Source organism: Phoxinus phoxinus, assembly GCF_949152265.1.
Source record: "Phoxinus phoxinus genome assembly, chromosome: 5".
Taxonomy (NCBI): Eukaryota; Metazoa; Chordata; class Actinopteri; order Cypriniformes; family Leuciscidae; genus Phoxinus; species Phoxinus phoxinus.
Genome location: NC_136880.1, coordinates 38,854,185 through 38,873,975, shown reverse-complemented (window position 1 = coordinate 38,873,975; position 19,791 = coordinate 38,854,185). Strand labels below are relative to the sequence as shown.

Here is a 19,791-nt window from a genome sequence, read left to right as displayed (position 1 = left end):
GAAGCAAAGTTTTTAACCAGACTACAGGGTAGAGTGCATTAAAGGGATAGTTCACTTTGAAATTAAATTTTGGTATGTTTTAGCTTACCTGAAGTGCATCCAAGAGGTAGGTGTCTTTTTTCCGCAGTAGTTTCAATTTTGATATTTTTAGGTCAAACCGTTCTTGTCTGACAGTCATATCATGCAGGTCTACGGTCACTGTCTCAAAGAGCATGCAATTGTTTAATTTGGACGATGGGGAATTGTTTAATTTGGACGATGGGGAATTGTTTTAATTTGGACTCTGTGCATGCTCTTTGAGACAGTGACCATAGACCTGCATGATTTGACTGTCAGACAAGAACGGTTTGACCTAAAAATATCAAAATTGAAACTACTGCGGAAAAAAAGACACCTACATCTTGGATGCCCTTGAGGTAAGCTAAAACATACCAAAATTGTATTTCAAAGTGAACTATCCCTTTAAGGTGAATTATGGTACTTATAGATGTTTATCAACATGAAGAATGATAAGACACATGAAGTGGATTTGAGGCAATGTTTTTTTCATCGAACAAAAGAAAGACGTTGTATGCTTCTACATCTGTATGCATGCACTGTTTGTAAGCGTGAAAACCGTAGCCTACTGTTATCAACGGTAACGGCTTAAAGAAAATACATTACAGACATACACTTATTATTCTTGCAGCAACAGTAAAGGACCAAACCAGATAACACTATCACACAACAATCACAGTAGTGATCAAAATGTAGACAAATAGTGAATATGTTGCGATTGGTCTTCTTTCATTCATATTTAATATTTAACATTAGTATTAGTATTTAATATAATGCCTCATGCAATTTATAAACCAAAAGTAGTTTGATTTGTGAAAATAAAAACAAGTAGATAATGCTCACCAAATGCGCGCACGCACGCACGCACGCGCGCGCACACGCACACGCGCACACACACACACACACACACACACACACACACACACACACACACACACACACACACACACACACACACACACACACACACACACACACACACACACACACACACACACACACACACACACACACACACACACACACACACACACACACACACACACACAATCTTTAATAGAAGCAGATATTTACCTCAACAGCTGTTTGATGTTTATAATGCTATGGTTACAGATGATGGATTCCTCAGTGCAGTAATTATATTAACAACATAATTTATTAAAGAAAATGTGCCATAATCTGTTTAAAATGTGCATGTTGTATATAAAACTGAAAAAGTAAAGAAATTACTCTTGTGATTTTTCTTTTATGCTGGAACACATTTGTAGTAATTTGGAAATGTGATGTTCCAAAGGAATTATTATTTTTGTATTGATTTAAGAATAAACCAACGAAATGTTTATTTAGTAGGACTAGTTCCTTATCTCATGGGGACTTCTAGGAAAGGGACTCTAGAAAAGAGGTCCTGCGTGACTTACATGTATGATGTATGTAAATACACCCGTATGCATACAGTGATGTGAAGAGAACAATAAATCCTGCTGTGTTGTTTTGAATCAGCCATGACGTATCCAGCCGGATTGTTGTTCGAGGGACAAGTTATCATTCCATCACACAATGAATTAAGACTCACCTATAACCGATACTCTGTATGTAACAATATTATACTCTGATTCTCCATATGCTCTTGCTATATAGAGTCCAGTGTCTGTCTTCTGCATGTTCTTCAGTGTGAGAGAGAAGGTTGTATCATTGAAATCCACTCTGTCCGTGTAGGAAGGGTGAATTCTTACTTTTTTAGTTCCACTTATATATCTAACAATAATTTCTGATTTATCATTTGTCCAGGATAAAAGATCAAACTCTGGTAGTTTCTGTGTCTGTATATCCAGTTGAACAGAATCTCCCGTCTTCACAAACACAGAGATCTCAGCGCTGAACCCTGAGGAGAGAGAAACACACATTTTGGATTTGGACCCATTTTACACCTCAATCTTACTCCATCATCAACTCAGTCACATTTGATTAAATAAATAAGGTTCATAAGGAAATAAAAGTATTGTTTCCATTCAAAGTATTATTTCCTGTCATCTGTCACCATCAGATGTTAATAAGCTGAATAGTTAATTGTTGTTAATATGAACACAAGTGTTGGGTAAGATCATCTAAAACATTAATTAATTACTAGCTTCTTATTATATTCAACATTGTAATTAGATTACCGTACTAAAAACTCGCTCTAAAAAATTCATTCAATTGCATTCATTTTTATTAATTACATTCTAAATCCCATATCAACCTCAACCAGTTTCAAATTATTCTTAACACCTAAAATAATCACAATAGTGATCAAAATGTAGGCAAATGGTGAACTATATGTGGGATTGATCATCTTTCATTCTCTGGACAGCAAGAAATGAAGAACTGCATTAATCAGTCTATTATTCATAACTATACAGTCACTTAATTATCGAATAATATTTGTTTAATACATTTAATATATGCTATTTGTAAACCAAAGGCAGTTTGATTTGTGAGAATAAAGACGAGTAGATAATTCACACTCACTGCACACACACACACACATACACACGCACGCACGCGTCTTTAATAGAAGCAGATATTACCTCCACAGAGCTGTTTGATGTTTATTCTGTCTATTTTGCTGCTAACTGGGTTGCTATGGTTACAGATGATGGATTCCAACAAAAAATATTTCTTTAACATTATTTATCTGTATTATGTAAACATTTGTAAAGGACTCCAGTTTTGTTGTTTTGATTCAAGTAAAGTTGCAGAAAAACACGAGGAATTAAAAATATGTGCCTCAAGCTGGTTTCAATGTGCACATTATATAAAAGTGAGAAATTAAACATAAATGACTCTTATGAATTGTTATTTACGCAGGAACACATTAAATCACACAATGAAATGAGACTCACCTATAACCGATACTCTGTATGTAACAATACTTGTTTCTACATCTCCACTTGTCTTTGCTGTATAGAGTCCACTGTCTCTCTTCTGCATGTTCTTCAGTGTGAGAGAGAAGCTTTCAGCATTGAAATCCACTCTGTCCTTGTAGGAAGAGTGAAGTTTTACTCTTTTAGATTCATGCATGTATTTAACTATAATCTCTGATTTATCATTTGTCCAGGATAAAAGATCAAACTCTGGTAGTTTCTGTGTCTGTATATCCAGTTGAACAGAATCTCCCGTCTTCACAAACACAGAGATCTCAGCACTGAACCCTGAGGAGAGAGAAACACACATTTTGGATTTGGACTAGGGCTGTAACGATTAATCGCGATTAATCGAAATCCAAAATAAAAGTTTGTGTTTACATAATATATGTGTGTGTATTCTGTATAATTATTTTGTATATATAAATACACACACATGCATGTATATATTTAATAAAAATGTGTTATTTATATATAAAATAGTTATATATAATATAAATCATATAAAAATATATATGCAGTATATAAATGCAAATAATTCTCAAATATATACTTGCATGTGTGTGTATTTATATATACAAAATAATTATACACAATACACACACATATACTATGTAAACACAAACTTTTATTTTGGATTTTGATTAATCGCGATTAATCGTTACAGCCCTAATTAGGACCCATTTTACACCTCAATCTTACTCCATCATCAACTCAGTCACATTTGATTACATAAATAAGGTTCATAAGTAAATAAAAGTATTGTTTCCATTCAAAGTATTATTTCCTGTCATCTGTCATCATCAGACATGTTAATAAACTAAATAGTTAATTGTTGTTGTTAATATGTATGAACACAAGTGTTGGGTAAGATAATCTAAAACTAATTAATTACTAGCTTCTTATTATATTCAACATTGTAATTAGATTAACGTAGTAATAACTCGCTCTAAAAAAGTATTGCGTTCATTTTTACTAATTACTTTCTAAATCCCATATCAACCTCAACCAGTCGAACAATACAAGGATTGATATGAAACTGCTCTTTTTATTCTTTCAAATACATTGTATATAACAGCAAATTATTCTTAACACCTAAAATAATCACAATAGTGATCAAAATGTAGGCAAATGGTGAACTATATGTGGGATTGATCATCTTTCTGTTATGTGGATGGAGGTAGATGAACCCAAAAGCAGACTGACTGCTCTTACACGATTTATTGAAGACAAAACAGAGAAAACAAAACCCACGAGGGGGCAAAACAAGACAACAGGTAAATAGCTAAGACTAAGACTTGACGATGACTAGACAGTAACAAACAACAAAACAATTCTCACTATACGTTAAACAGGATTCCAGACAAAGTACTCACACAGCGATATATCATAAAGATTGACACGCAACGATGGACAGAGTTTGACAATGAACCGACACAGGACAGCAAACACAAGGGGATTAAATAGGGAGACTAATGATAACATAACAGGTGACACACGTAAAGCAATAATGACAAAACGAGGATAACAAGGAGGGCGGGGCTAGATGACGAGACAACACAAGCACAATGCGCTTGTACACAAAACATGGGTCTGCCATGATCCTGCCACAAGACCAGGAAAAACAAAGACATGATGGCAGAATCATGACACTTTCACTCTCTGGACAGGAAGAAATGAAAAAAGCATTAATCAGCCTATTATTCATAGTAAACTTTACAGTCACTTAATGATCTACCGGTAATAATATTTAATATTTGTTTAATATATTTAAAATATGCTATTTGTAAACCAAAAGCAGTTTGATTTGTGAGAATAATGATAAACACGCGCACGCGCAGACACGTCTTTAATAGAAGCAGATATTACCTCCACAGAGCTGTTTGATGTTTATTCTGTCTATTTTCCCGCTAACTGGGTTGCTATGGTTACAGATGATGGATTCCTCACTGCAGTGCAGGATGAGAGTGTTGATTTGTGATGTCACTTCCTGTGGAGAGCAACTGTTGTTCTGATAGCTGGAGTTTATCATGAGGTCATGAGCTCTGCATGTGAAGTTCACAGTACAGGAGTCACTGCTGGACCAGTGTGTGTTTGCAGTCAGAACAGGAGAATCCACAGCATCTGAAACACACATTTACTCCAAGATCACAACCACACTCACAGCCCAGTGATGTAAAAAGGTTTAAATGCTTGTTTTGGTGAACAAAGACCACAGTATATAGTGATGAAGTACACATTAAAATCTAAAGACAACATAAAATGAGTTTTCATCCCTAACAAAAAATATTTCTTTAACATTATTTATCTGTATTATGTAAACATTTGTAAAGGACTCCAGTTTTGTTGTTTTGATTCAAGTAAAGTTGCAGAAAAACACGATGAATTAAAAATATGTGCCTCAAGCTGGTTTCAATGTGCACATTATATAAAAGTGAGAAATTAAACATAAATGACTCTTATAAATTGTTATTTACGCAGGAACACATTAAATCACACAATGAAATGACTCACCTATAACCGATACTCTGTATGTAACAATACTTGTGTCTACATCTCCACTTGTCTTTGCTGTATAGAGTCCAGTGTCTGTCTTCTGCATGTTCTTCAGTGTGAGAGAGAAGCTTTCAGCATTGAAATCCACTCTGTCCTTGTAGGAAGAGTAAAGTCTTACTTTTTTAGTTCCACTTATATATCTAACTATATTCCCTGATTTATCATTTGTCCAGGATAAAAGATCAAACTCTGGTAGTTGCTGTGTCTGTATATCCAGTTGAACAGAATCTCCCGTCTTCACAAACACAGAGATCTCAGCACTGAACCCTGAGGAGAGAGAAACACACATTTTGGATTTGGACCCATTTTACACCTCAATCTTACTCCATCATCAACTCAGTCACATTTGATTACATAAATAAGGTTCATAAGTAAATAAAAGCATTGTTTCCATTCAAAGTATTATTTCCTGTCATCTGTCATCATCAGACATGTTAATAAACTAAATAGTTAATTGTTGTTGTTAATATGTATGAACACAAGTGTTGGGTAAGATAATCTAAAACTAATTAATTACTAGCTTCTTATTATATTCAACATTGTAATTAGATTAACGTAGTAATAACTCGCTCTAAAAAAGTATTGCGTTCATTTTTACTAATTACTTTCTAAATCCCATATCAACCTCAACCAGTCGAACAATACAAGGATTGATATGAAACTGCTCTTTTTATTCTTTCAAATACATTGTATATAACAGCAAATTATTCTTAACACCTAAAATAATCACAATAGTGATCAAAATGTAGGCAAATGGTGAACTATATGTGGGATTGATCATCTTTCTGTTATGTGGATGGAGGTAGATTAACCCAAAAGCAGACTGACTGCTCTTACACGATTTATTGAAGACAAAACAGAGAAAACAAAACCCACGAGGGGGCAAAACAAGACAACAGGTAAATAGCTAAGACTAAGACTTGACGATGACTAGACAGTAACAAACAACAAAACAATTCTCACTATACGTTAAACAGGATTCCAGACAAAGTACTCACACAGCGATATATCATAAAGATTGACACGCAACGATGGACAGAGTTTGACAATGAACCGACACAGGACAGCAAACACAAGGGGATTAAATAGGGAGACTAATGATAACATAACAGGTGACACACGTAAAGCAATAATGACAAAACGAGGATAACAAGGAGGGCGGGGCTAGATGACGAGACAACACAAGCACAATGCGCTTGTACACAAAACATGGGTCTGCCATGATCCTGCCACAAGACCAGGAAAAACAAAGACATGATGGCAGAATCATGACACTTTCACTCTCTGGACAGGAAGAAATGAAAAAAGCATTAATCAGCCTATTATTCATAGTAAACTTTACAGTCACTTAATGATCTACCAGTAATAATATTTAATATTTGTTTAATATATTTAAAATATGCTATTTGTAAACCAAAAGCAGTTTGATTTGTGAGAATAATGATAAACACGCGCACGCGCAGACACGTCTTTAATAGAAGCAGATATTACCTCCACAGAGCTGTTTGATGTTTATTCTGTCTATTTTCCCGCTAACTGGGTTGCTATGGTTACAGATGATGGATTCCTCACTGCAGTGCAGGATGAGAGTGTTGATTTGTGATGTCACTTCCTGTGGAGAGCATCTGTTGTTCGGATAGCTGGAGTTTATCATGAGGTCATGAGCTCTGCATGTGAAGTTCACAGTACAGGAGTCACTGCTGGACCAGTGTGTGTTAACAGTCAGAACAGGAGAATCCACAGCGTCTGAAACACACATTTACTCCAAGATCAGAATCACACTCACAGCCCAGTGGTGTAAAAAGGTTTAAATGCTTGTTTTGGTGAATAAAGACCACAGTATGAAGTGATGCTAACACATTTACATCGGAAGACAACACTAAGATATTTTAAATGAATTTATCTCTTCCCAAAAATACTTATTTGACCACATTGTAATCTGTGCATATTACATAAAAGTGAAACTCTTATGTTACGAATTGTCTTTTATGCAGGAACTCATTAAATCACACAATGAAATAAGACTCACCTATAACCGATACTCTGTATGTAACAATATTGTTCTCTGATTCTCCACTTGCTATTGCTCTGTAGAGTCCAGTGTCTGTCTTCTGCATGTTATTCAGTGTGAGAGAGAAGGTTGTATCATTGAAATCCACTCTAACCTTGTAGGAAGGGTGAATTTGTACTTTTTTTGATTCATGCATATATGTAACTATAATCTCTGATTTATCATTTGTCCAGAATAAATCATCAAACTCTGGTAGTTCCTGTGTCTGTATATCCAGTTGAACAGAATCTCCCGTCTTCACAAACACAGAGATCTCAGCACTGAACCCTGAGGAGAGAGAAACACAAATGCTTTTGTTAAGCATCTCAGAGTGTAAGCCTCTCATGCTCTGTGTTCAAGTACCAAATTGTAGACTACATACATGCACAATTTGGCACAGATTACAAAAACAAACTATGACTTAAAAAAATTTGCAGGCAGAAATACATGTGGGATCTGTAGAGAAGGAGACAGGATCAATCCATGGATTTAAAATACTATCTCCACTAAATATATCTCTAATTGTCACAACACAGAAGGGAACAGACGGGTTATATAAAACAGGTTTATTGTAAGCAGAGTGATGAGACAACAGCGGGAACCAGGCGATGGTGAGTGGATGGTGACTGAAGATTGTAGATGGTGACTTAGCTGGCTGTAGACTTATGTGGGGTTGGTGTGCTGATAAGAACAGGAGACACGATGACTGGGGAATGGGATCTTGAAGACGGAAGGAAGGAAGGAAGGAAGGAAGGAAGGAAGGAAGGAAGGAAGGAAGGAAGGAAGGAAGGAAGGAAGGAAGGAAGGAAGGAAGGAAGGAAGACAAACAAACGGGAGACAGGATACTGGCGATCTTAGGTGAGTATTCAGGTAAGGAGTCTGTGTATGTCAATGTACGAATGGCGTGACCAGACAAAACTGGAGAGGAAAGTGACTGTAGATATGAGGGTGATGGTTTGCAGGTGCGGGTGATAGAGGAGTGTGATCAGGTGTGAGTCAGGGAGGATGATGGGAAGTGTAGTGCTGACTGTGACACTAATGGTGTCTGTAAACAGATTTATATTTGTTTTTCAGTCCAGACATGATTCCACATCCACTCTACGAGTCACTCTTGCTCTCTAGTGCTTTAGTTTCTCATCAGGAGCAAATCCTGTTCATGAGATGCAGAACTATAACACACTGAACATGATGCTTTATACAAGCGACATTATAGATAAAGCACTTGAATACAAGACACTTCAGTTATTTATACACATTTAATAATTGAGTTTATTACCTGTGTTACAGACGAGGAGAAGGATGAAGGATGTAAGCAGACGATCTACTGCCATTGTAACAAACATCAAGATGGCTGAAGTTGTATTCTTAAAGCAGAAAGTTGAATATGTTGAAATGACGCTCATGTAGGCTCATTATAACCAGGGAAAGTTACTTTGAAAAGTAATGCATTACAATATTGCGTTACTCCCTTAAAAAGTAACTAACTGCGTTACTTAGTTACTTTTTATTAGAAAAGTAATGCGTTACATTACTTTTGCGTTACTTTTTTCCAGTATGTTATAAATACAGTATGTTAAATAAAACATACATTTTTATGTTATTGGAGGTTTGCATTCTGATTCTGCATTTCACTGATTTTATTCATATTGAGGAATATTGAAGAGATTGAAGTAAATGCATGCTTACATTTCAACGCATTCTCATCCTAGGGCGTCATATATTGACGCTAAAGGGTGCCATGTGCGTTGGATGTAGACGATTTGTCAAAGCGTCAGTATATGACGCCTTGGGATGAGATCGGGCTGCACATTTAGTCTAGAACTACGATAACCATCATGTTCACACACAACGTCTCTGCACTTCGATTTGTCTCAAAATGGGGACAGAAGAGGTGTCAGTCAATAAATGGGAAAACAAAGCAACTTGCATTACTTATTTGAAAAGTAGGGAGACCGGGGACAGTTGCAACACTTTTTGCATTTGGCTCTGTTACTCGGAGACGGTTTGGATTAGACAAACCAATTTTTTATACAATAAACTTACATCTGTCTGTTAATAGTCTAAACCATTTAAAGATTGTTCCAGAATCTACATTTTTCACAATTTGCATTTGAATGTAAGGAGTCAGATGTTGCAACTGACCCCGTGCCCAGGGACAATTGCAACACTGTTTGGGGATGGTTGCAACATGTTACCAATAGGAATATATGTCAGTTTTAGCTAAATGATTATTATCAAATATTTATTCATCAGCTTTGATTAATGACAATTATAGATTTTACTAGATGAATAGGCCTTATGTGCAGATGTAAAATATTCAAATTGATATTAAATACAGTAGGCTTTTAGTAAAATAAGAAGAATGGAACGATTTGTGAGGCAATTAACTTTTATTTAGCCTATTGTCATGTAAAACATTTTTTTTAACTATATTTTTTATTATAATTTTTCATTTTAGCAAAACAAAGGTTAACAATGTAATGTCAACAATATAACTGCATCTTGCATCTACTTTAATGATAACTTTACAGCAATAACTTTCATTTTAACAACTGTCAAAACTTGATGAACTGTATTATATTTAAGTAAAAACTTGTGTGCAGATGAATGAAAAATTATGAAAGAACTTTTCAAATGTTAAAAATACTGCTATGTGGTCTGTTTTTATATTTATGCATTGTACGGGGACAGTTGCAACAGTTGTTGCAACTGTCCCCTTACCTGTCAGCCATGATAAAACCTCATGTGCTAGCTAAACAAGGTGGCATTGAAACATGTTAACCATATTAGCTTAAAGTTAACATATCACTCATTTAAACCATATAAGTTTGAACTGAATCACAAAAAAACAATTACAGCATTTTAACAAAAACAAAGCTCAAGAAAATAAATACTTTCATACCTAAAAAACAGTTTTTTTAAATAAATCCTGGAGCAGCTCAGGAATCTCCTTGATGTTTCTCTGCAAGGGAGGGGCATCCAACTGAGCATGTGCAGTGTGAGTGTCATCACTCTAGCTTCTTTGGCCCTGTCCCAAATGGCGCACTTGATGTGGACTTTCGGTCTCGTGGACTTAAATTGCGCGTGCTCGCTGAGTCTACGAGTCCGTAGGCCGTCCCATTCATCATGTTAACGCTCTGAAGTGTGCTCAGCAGCGCCCCCTTTGTACCCTTGAAGCGGTCTTCCGCGAAGCCCGCATAGATGCAGGCTTCACGCACTTTAACTACCCAGGAATCCTTGCGAATTTGCGAAAGGCCAATCAGACAACGAATGGGAGGAGCTTTCGCTCACGTTAACATGGATGAGAAGAAAATATTTAAGTGTAAATATCATTATGGTTTTTATGACCTATGTGTACATTTTACCAGTTATTACCTACAGTTTATACAAACATTATGGTCATCAACCAGTGGTTGATATCTCAAACATAAATATATTTATATTTTATAAACATAAATAGCTTGCTGAATAATAGGCTACGATCGCATTATGATTCATTAAATAAATATAACCGAATGTCAGGGCTTTACTGAGTCATATATAAATGTAGAAATATAATATTTAAACAACAACCGGACCGTCTTCCTATTTCCGGCGTGACGATCGAGTCTGTCCCAAAAATACCTCTCAATGCGCCCTCGTGGACTCGCGCCAAGGGCCCTTTAGGTCTGCACTACATGACGTCAGCAAAGTGTGGACTCTGAGGAAGTCCACAAGTCCGGAGTGTGCCATTTGGGACAGGGCCTTTCTGATTGGAGAAAAATGACATGTTGCAACCATCCCTTGTTGCAACTGTCCCCGGTCTCCCCCTAACTCTCATATTTGTTGTAAATTTTAAAAGTTATGCGTTACTGTACTAGTTACTTGAAAAAGTAATCTGATCAAGTAACTCAAGTTACTCGTAATGAGTTACCCACAACACTGATTATAACTCTACCACAAACAGTTCAGTATTCGTTAGGCATAACAGTCAGACGAGGAAAATCACTGTTTCACACTGATCTCTGAGAAACAGCTTTTTCCTCCATATTGATGAGACTAGAAATTATGAAACCAGCCACAGAAACAGTCTAGATATGGAAAAGTAAACATACAAGCATGTTGTGTGAAAAGCATTGGTTATACTACTACAACATGAGCAATCACTGTTAATGCAAACCTATAACATTAAGAGGTAACTAAGGTTACATTACATTAACACTCCCAATGTGTGTGCTCTAACTCAATCACTAGTAATTAGACTAAATTACATTTTAAAATGTATAATCAGATTACAATTATATATTTGCATTTACTCTGAAGAAAAAGAAAAAAACAGATAAAAGTATGTGTGTGGTATCATTCCTCAGTTGATCAAATACAGAAAGAGAACAGAGGGAATAATCTACCCAGCTCTGGCAAGAAAACACCTGATGTGGCAATAAGCTTCTCATTGTATATGCGATGTACAGTAAATCCCAAGAAAAGTTCAATATTGTGTGTGCATGATTAAGATAAACTTTCTGCCGATGCACGAATAAGAATCTCAAATCATGTACTTCAGGGGTCCTGCAGCACCAGAGTAGGCTAACTGTCTTTGAGATCAACAGTGAGGCTAATGGAGAGCTTTCTCCGTGTAGGCTATTAGGCTATTAAAATTGTATTTATTGTATAGTTGTCAAAACCTTACCTCGTGTCGTACTGCTCCGAAACACACGGGTTGAGGATCCAAACGCAGTATTTATTAACAGGGTAGTCCACAATCGTAATCCAAATTCAGGCAAAGGTCATACATAAACATATAGATATACATACATAGATAGATACCTCATTAGTGGCTGTTTAATTGAGCCGCCCGCGATACATAAGCCGTCTGCCATACTGGTGTTAGGGAGGTGCAGAGACAACAGGGACCCAAGAGCAGATCAATTGAGAATTGAATTTATTGTCCAAAAGATTGAAGCAAAACAAAACAAAATACAAAATAATTGGTAGCCGAGCCACCAAGTAAGAGGGCGAGGCAGAGTCGAAATCCAATGGACAGGCTGGGGTCAAAGCCAGAAGTGAACCAAACTATAAAGGAAAATCCAAGGCAATAGTCCAGCACAGGCAGGGGGTCAAAAACCAGGAGAGCAAGCTGAGTCAAGACAGGGAACAGGAACTAGGCAAATAAACAACAAAACAGGGTTAAATAATCAGACAAGGTTTAGCAGCAACCAAAACAAGACTTTCAGGCAAGGGGACAGTGGTGAAACGGACGGAAACCAAGACACACTGACAGAGAACCAAAGAAAGAGAGAAGCATAAGTAGTGGAGAAAATCAGTGCAGAAATGGAAAACAGGTGTGTGAGTAATGAGAGTGAGAGCACTAATTAGAATGGGATTCAGCTGTGATGGTAGAGTGAGGTGAACTGACAATCAAGACACAAGACAAACAGCAGAAAGGCTGAAGATCAAACCAGAGTCCTGACAACTGGAGCGGTCCGTGAACATTCGAGAGCAAGTTAACTGAGCATCGACAACCGTAGTTAGATGCATGCATGGATATGGATATATCTATATATGAAATAGACTTCAGCAGATGGTTTTGCTAAATTAACACAATACAACAAGACGAAGGCATCAGCTGATGACTTTTAAAAGTTGCCATGCATTTTCCAAAGTAAAAACATTTAATATTGAGTTAGTATAAAGGTTATCCCATTTCTTCAGGAATTTAAATCTTGGGCTTTCTCAAGCTGCGCAACATTGTGACATAATTTACTGTGAGTGACGACACGCTGACCATTGCAAGATGGCGGACACGCCTACGTGCATGGAGTGGTCGAACGTGGCATCTACCTATACATATCTATGCACTAACAAACAGTCCAATCAATAACTGATCAAAGTTCAGGGCTGAGGCAAACATAGAAATCCGAAATAACCTATATAGAAAAGAGCAGGCAAAGAATCAAAAGAACCAGGAGATGGTAATGAACAAGAGGGAAGTGGTAGACAACCACCAGGGCACTCCAGCTGGTGTTGATCGTATTACCCTGTATGTAATTAAACAGGTTAGTCAGGTATTAACATACACTGGACAAAAGTATTGGGACACCTGACTATTACACCTACAGGGACTGTAATGACATCACATTCTAATAAACAGAGCAATTCCAATAGGGTCCTCACACCATCGGTGCTCGGGCCCTAAATACATAGACACTATATCAATTTCCACTCTTCTGGGAAGGCTTTCCACAAGATTTTGGAGTGTTTCTATGGGAGTTTTTTCCCTACGAAATTGGAGGCAGTGTCCAAAATGTCTTGATATGCTGAAGCACTGAAGACTTCCCTTCGCTGGAAGTAAGGGGTCTAGCCCAACCCCTAAAAAAACATCCCCATACCATTATACCTCCTCCAACAAAATTTACAGTTGGCACAATGCAGTCAGGCAAGAATACCGTTCTCCTGGCATCCGCCAAACTCAGACTCATCCATCAGACTGCCAACTCACTGAAAAAAAAGATTAGTTGAATTTAAATAAAAAAAAATTATCGTGGTTGCACTCAATTGATTCTATCTATTTAAACAAATCCATTAAGTTGAACTTAATCAATTTTATTTAGTTACCTTAGTATACTTTTTTTGTGTGTAAATCCACTGCTAATTAATTACGTTACTTCTACTACCTAACACATTTAGTTGAATTTAATCAATTTTATTTAGTTACATTAATATAAAACATTTTATAATTACACCCCTATTTAATTGTTACTTCTGCTTAAATTATTGATTTCTTATTTATTTAGAGTGTTCAAAATTATCTAGCTCAATCACTGAAAAAATAGTGTGTTGGATTTACATGATTTGATAGTGTAGCCTACATCGGTCCCACATGAACCAATTAAACAACCCACTAAACATCAGACCTCTATTGGACAGGCAGATCATGTCTATATTGCGTCAGTCGGTCTAAGACCAATTTTTGACCTTTATGCAACGTGCAATCTAGGTCTGCTATTTGGACATCTAACCATGACCCCACCTGGACATCAATATAATGTTCAATATTTGAACGCCGGAATAGGTAATTTTCTGGATGTTATGTGGACGTCTAAGACAGGTGCAGGAAATTGACATGATCTAGGTTTGCAAAGTTACCTCCAAATGAGGTCTTTTCTGCGTCATGTTTGGAAGTCAGATTTTGATTCATTCAGTTTAGGCTACTGAAATACATAGTCATGCAATGCTGGTGTTGTTAAAGTTAATGATTTGACAACAAAGTATAATTTGCATGGTTTGACGTGATATACGCGATCGTTAGATTTAATTAGCGCGATTTACTGCAATGCTTTTACCCGGTATAGTTGGTCAGAACAAAAGTGGATGTTACTTTTTAAAAATGAATTTTTATGTTGGTCAATATTATTACAAGCTTACCGTTTTGAATCAAGCTAAGGCAAGCAGATAGTTTTGAACACTGGCTGGTTATGTACTTGCTTAAAAAATTATTTTGGATAATTTTTAACCCAAAAAAGTTAAGGACTGGAGCAAAGTGACCCAATTAAGTAGTCTCAAAGAAAATTTTAAAAGGCTCCCTGATAAGATTCAAATATTCGAAATTTAATTAAATGTAATTTTATTTTAGTGTAACACAATTAAATTTCTAGACAACAGTCAGCTATTAAATAGTCAAAGCATTTTAAAGCATCTTAAGTGCTGTTTAAGTGCTCAAAGCAACAACTGTAAGTGTTGTTGAATCAGTCCACAATCTAACCAAATGCTCCACACTTCTCCACAATGGTAACCCACTGTAATTTAAATGGTTCTAATAATTTGAATGTAATAGAACATTAAACACAATTACACATATATCAAGTCTTCCTCTTTTCTAATTTTCTCAAAAACACATTAAAAAACATTAAAAAAATGCCAACATTTATTCTCTCTTAATTCAGCCATATGCAAATCATGCTGGGAACTAACAAGCACCACCCAGTTTCAGTTAATGCAACACAAATCATCCATGTAATCCAACACAAACGGATTAAGTACATTTAAATTTTACATATATTTAAGCAGATTGAACACAATCAAATTAAGTTTCGACAAAATGTATAGCAATTGTGTTACTTAAGCTCATTTTAGTTAAGCAATTTAAACAAGCAGCAAAAATATTTTTTTTTCAGAGTCCGGTGGCGGCGTGCGTTACACAACTCCATCCGATGCTTGACATTGTACTTGGTGATGTGAGGTTTGCAGCTGCTCGGCCATGGAAACCCATTCCATAAAGCTCCCGCCGCACAGTTTTTGTTCTAATATTAATACCATTGGAAGTTTGAAACTCTTCAGCTATGGATCAGCAGAGGTCGATTTACACACCACGAGCCTCAGCTCTCTGTGACCCCGACTTTACATGGTCTTCCTCTTCATGACGGAGTTGCTGCTGTATGCTTCCACTTTCCATTTAAACCACTTCAAATCGGCCTTGGAATATCTAGCACAGATGAAATTTCACACAAACTGACTTATTGACAATACCACACTTGAATTCACTGAGCTCTTTAGAAATACCCCTTTTTCACAAATGTTTGTAAATGCAGTCTGCATGGTGCTCGATGTCATACACCTGTGGCAATGGGTCTAATTGAAACACATAAATTCAATAATTAAGAGGTTTGTCCCAATACTTTTGTCCATAAAGTGTATTTAGTTAAAAATAAAGAAACAGTTAAGATAAGCCGCAAACAAATTCATACTACATAAACACACCCGGTGAATAGTGTGATTGCATGAAACTGTGTTAAAGGCACACGAGGGAATCAGAGAGGCACTCGTTCATAACATCAAAGACTTTAAGCTCCGTTTGTGAGTCCAAGCAATAATAAAAGTCTTTATGCTTTAACAGTCATGAGCGGATGAAGGTGTTTGGTGTCCTACTATACGGTAGGTGATGGTGGTCCAGGTATCTCCTGTCATCTTCTGAGTCAGAGTCTGAAAAGAAATGAAACAAACCACCACAGATCATATGAAATACAGTTAATATTCAATATTGGGTCACATGACATTATCTGGTGTCTGCAGGAATATGAACAGTCATTTGAATCTCACCTCAACATCATCGTAGTCTGTATCATCGCTCTGTTGGACACCTGAGAGGTCAGACGAGAAGTTTACTGCACAGATTACAGGTTTGTGTGGAAACATGTTTCTCTGCATTTGATTGCTGTCAGATGTTTGATTTCTCTCATGTATCAGACGGACAGCCTACAAGTGTAACATTGACCAGTCTTCTGGATTCACTAGATGGCTCTTACTAATACTAATGATAAAAGGGCACATTTATTTTAATAGTTTCTGCAGAAGTTACAACACGTTCTCATTCCCATCTCGTCACATTTGGACAATTAGTCAGGACCCCTTGGAGTCACTTTATAACTCACAGGTTCCCCTTTACTGACATTTTTCAACGTGCAGGGTGCTTTTGGTGTCGATACACACTGTACCTTTATTTGTCTGTTAAGTGTTTTATAGCTGAAAAGTGGTAAGGTTTAGGGTAGAGGTAGGTATAAATATATATATTTATAATATCATTTCTAATTTTACAAATACATGCAGTGTATGAATGTATCTTGATCTGATGCGTAAGGCAAACAACTGAAAGAAATGGAGTATCCTGCACATCGAAAAATAAAGGGATACCCTGTGAGTTAAATGTCACGCAACATTGTAATAATCATGCAATATCTTGTAATAATCATGCATATCTTGTTGCTCTTAAACCTTTGTTTTCAGGACCAAATAATCTACATTTTCAGGTATAAATGTGATATCAGTTTTTCAGTATTTCTGTGATAGACATACCTTTATTATTCTTGCAGCAACAGTAAAGGACCAAACCAGAAATCAGTAACACTATCACTCCCACAATCACAGTGATCAATATGTAATCAAATTTTAAACTATAGATTGGTTTTGTTTCAGTGTCTGGGAAGCAAGAGATGAAGAACAGCATTAATCAGCATATTCATATTCACAGTCACTTAATTATCTAATAATATTTAATATTTAACATTGAATAGTTAATAACATGCCTCTTACACACACACACGCACGCACGCACGCACACACACACACACACACACACACACACACACACACACACACACACACACACACACACACACACACACACACACACACACACACACACACACACACACACGTCTTTACCTCCACAGAGCTGTTTGATGTTTATTCGGTCTATTTTCCAGCTAACTGGGTTGCTATGGTTACAGATGATGTATTCCTCACTGCAGTGCAGGATGAGAGTGTAGATCTCATGTGATGTCACTTCCTGTGGAGAGCATCTGTTGTTCTGATAGCTGGAGTTTATCATGAGGTCATGAGCTCTGCATGTGAAGTTCACAGTACAGGAGTCACTGCTGGACCAGTGTGTGTGTTTGCAGTCAGAACAGGAGAATCCACAGCGTCTGAAACACACATTCACTCCAAGATCAGAATCACACTCACAGCCCAGTGATGTAAAAAGGTTTAAATGCTTGTTTTGGTGAATAAAGACCACAGTATATAGTGATGAAGTACACATTAAAATCTAAAGACAACATAAAATGATTTTTCATCCCTAACCAAAAAATATTTCTTTAACATTATTTATCTGTATTCTCTATGTAAACATTTGAGAAAAGGACTCCAGTTTTGTTGTTTTGATTCAAGTAAAGTTGCAGAAAAACACGATGAATTAAAATATGTGCCTCAAGCTGGTTTCAATGTGCACAATATTTAAAAGTGAGAAATTAAACATAAATGACTCTTATGAATTGTTATTTACGCAGGAACACATTAAATCACACAATGAAATAAGACTCACCTATAACCGATACTCTGTATGTAACAATAATTGTGTCTAAATCTACACTTGTCTTTGCTGTATAGAGTCCAGTGTCTCTCTTCTGCATGTTCTTCAGTGTGAGAGAGAAGCTTTTATCATTGAAATCCACTCTGTCCTTGTAGGAAGGGTAAAGGAATACTTTTTTAGATCCACTTATATATTTAACAATAATCTCAGATTTATCATTTGTCCAGGATAAATCATCAAACTCTGGTAGTTTCTGTGTCTGTTCTGTGTCCAGTTGAACAGAATCTCCCGTCTTCACAAACACAGAGATCTCGGCACTGAACCCTGAGGAGAGAGAAACACACAGTTCAACAGATTTTGGATTTTGACCCATTTTACATCTCCATCTTACTCCATCATCAACTCACACTCCTGTATTTGTTTGGATAAATAAATAAATATATCATAAGGTTCAATGGTCCAGTAATTTGTTGGGGCTGTGCTCACAGTAATATAAATGTGGTATAAAGACACAGACAGAACAGAAGTCTGATTACAACTGTAATGCAACATTAAGACCTTGGTCAAGGACATGGCATACATCACATCCAGTCAACCGGACCAACTGTCATATACTGTATGTGTTATTATTTTTACATCATCACCAGCTGACTTAATTTTGTTAAGCATCTCAGAGAGAGGCTCAATCCATGAATATAACATACTTGTTGTTTCTATGATACATGGATCATGAAATATAACTAAAATATCTCTAATAAGTAACTTTATAACTTTAGGGGCTTTAAAGCATGAGCTGTATCACTTTGTGTTTTAACCCCTGAAAAACTGGTGTCTGTAAAACGATTTACATTTGTTTTTAAATCCCTAATGTAACAGAAATGATTCTTTAGCACTCTAGTGTTATTAATGTTAGAGACAAGTCACTCTCTAGTGCTTTAGTTTCTCATCAGGAGCAGATCCTGTTCATCAGATGCAGAACTATAACACACTGAACATGATGCTTTATACAAGCAACATTATAGATAAAGTGTTGATTTGTGATGTCACTTCCTGTGGAGAGCATCTGTTGTTCTGTTACGTCTCCCTTTTAAAAAGATCTAGGGTTTATAGGGTAAGTACATAAGTGTTACATTTTAGAAAAAATAAAGAAAAATATGATAGCTGGAGTTTATCATGAGGTCATGAGCTCTGCATGTGAAGTTCACAGTACAGGAGTCACTGCTGGACCAGTGTGTGTTTACAGAGAATCCACAGCGTCTGAAACACACATTTACTCCATATCACACTCACAGATTAACAGCCCAGTGATTTTCAAAAGGTTTACACATTCATCACAGTAGAGATGCAGTAGCCCATACATAAAACTCGGACAACATAAACAA

General features: G+C 36.4%; 2 protein-coding genes across 3 annotated transcripts in view; both read right to left on the bottom strand.

Annotated features, from left to right (window-relative positions):
• Window positions 1–524: 524 nt before the first annotated feature.
• Window positions 525–12,286, bottom strand: LOC306998101 (uncharacterized protein). Of its 2 annotated transcripts, none has more exons than XM_079611894.1 (8): window positions 12,236–12,286; window positions 8,843–8,930; window positions 7,546–7,854; window positions 7,008–7,262; window positions 5,475–5,783; window positions 4,830–5,084; window positions 2,940–3,248; window positions 525–1,939 (listed from the first exon to the last, which is right to left on the bottom strand). In XM_079611894.1, exons 2-8 carry the CDS (start codon window positions 8,907–8,909, stop codon window positions 1,620–1,622), a joined length of 1,824 nt encoding a protein of 607 aa, XP_079468020.1. In that variant the 5' UTR covers window positions 8,910–8,930; window positions 12,236–12,286; the 3' UTR covers window positions 525–1,619. The 2 variants fall into 2 exon arrangements, 1 of the variants encoding a protein (XP_079468020.1); XR_013797515.1 differs by lacking the exon at window positions 12,236–12,286 and adding an exon at window positions 10,469–10,590 and having other exon boundaries at window positions 1,159–1,939; window positions 2,625–3,248.
• Window positions 12,287–15,155: 2,869 nt separating this feature from the next.
• The window catches only part of LOC306998107 (uncharacterized protein), a 514,861-nt gene continuing 510,225 nt past the window's right edge, over window positions 15,156–19,791 (bottom strand). Inside the window, exons 2-6 of the mRNA XM_079611906.1 lie at window positions 18,422–18,652; window positions 17,764–18,023; window positions 17,395–17,517; window positions 16,642–16,682; window positions 15,156–16,524 (exon numbers count right to left, since the gene is read on the bottom strand). Coding sequence (XP_079468032.1) covers window positions 16,432–16,524; window positions 16,642–16,682; window positions 17,395–17,517; window positions 17,764–17,929 — 423 coding nt within the window. The 5' untranslated portion in view covers window positions 17,930–18,023; window positions 18,422–18,652 and the 3' untranslated portion in view covers window positions 15,156–16,431. The remainder of the gene's footprint in view (window positions 16,525–16,641; window positions 16,683–17,394; window positions 17,518–17,763; window positions 18,024–18,421; window positions 18,653–19,791) is intronic.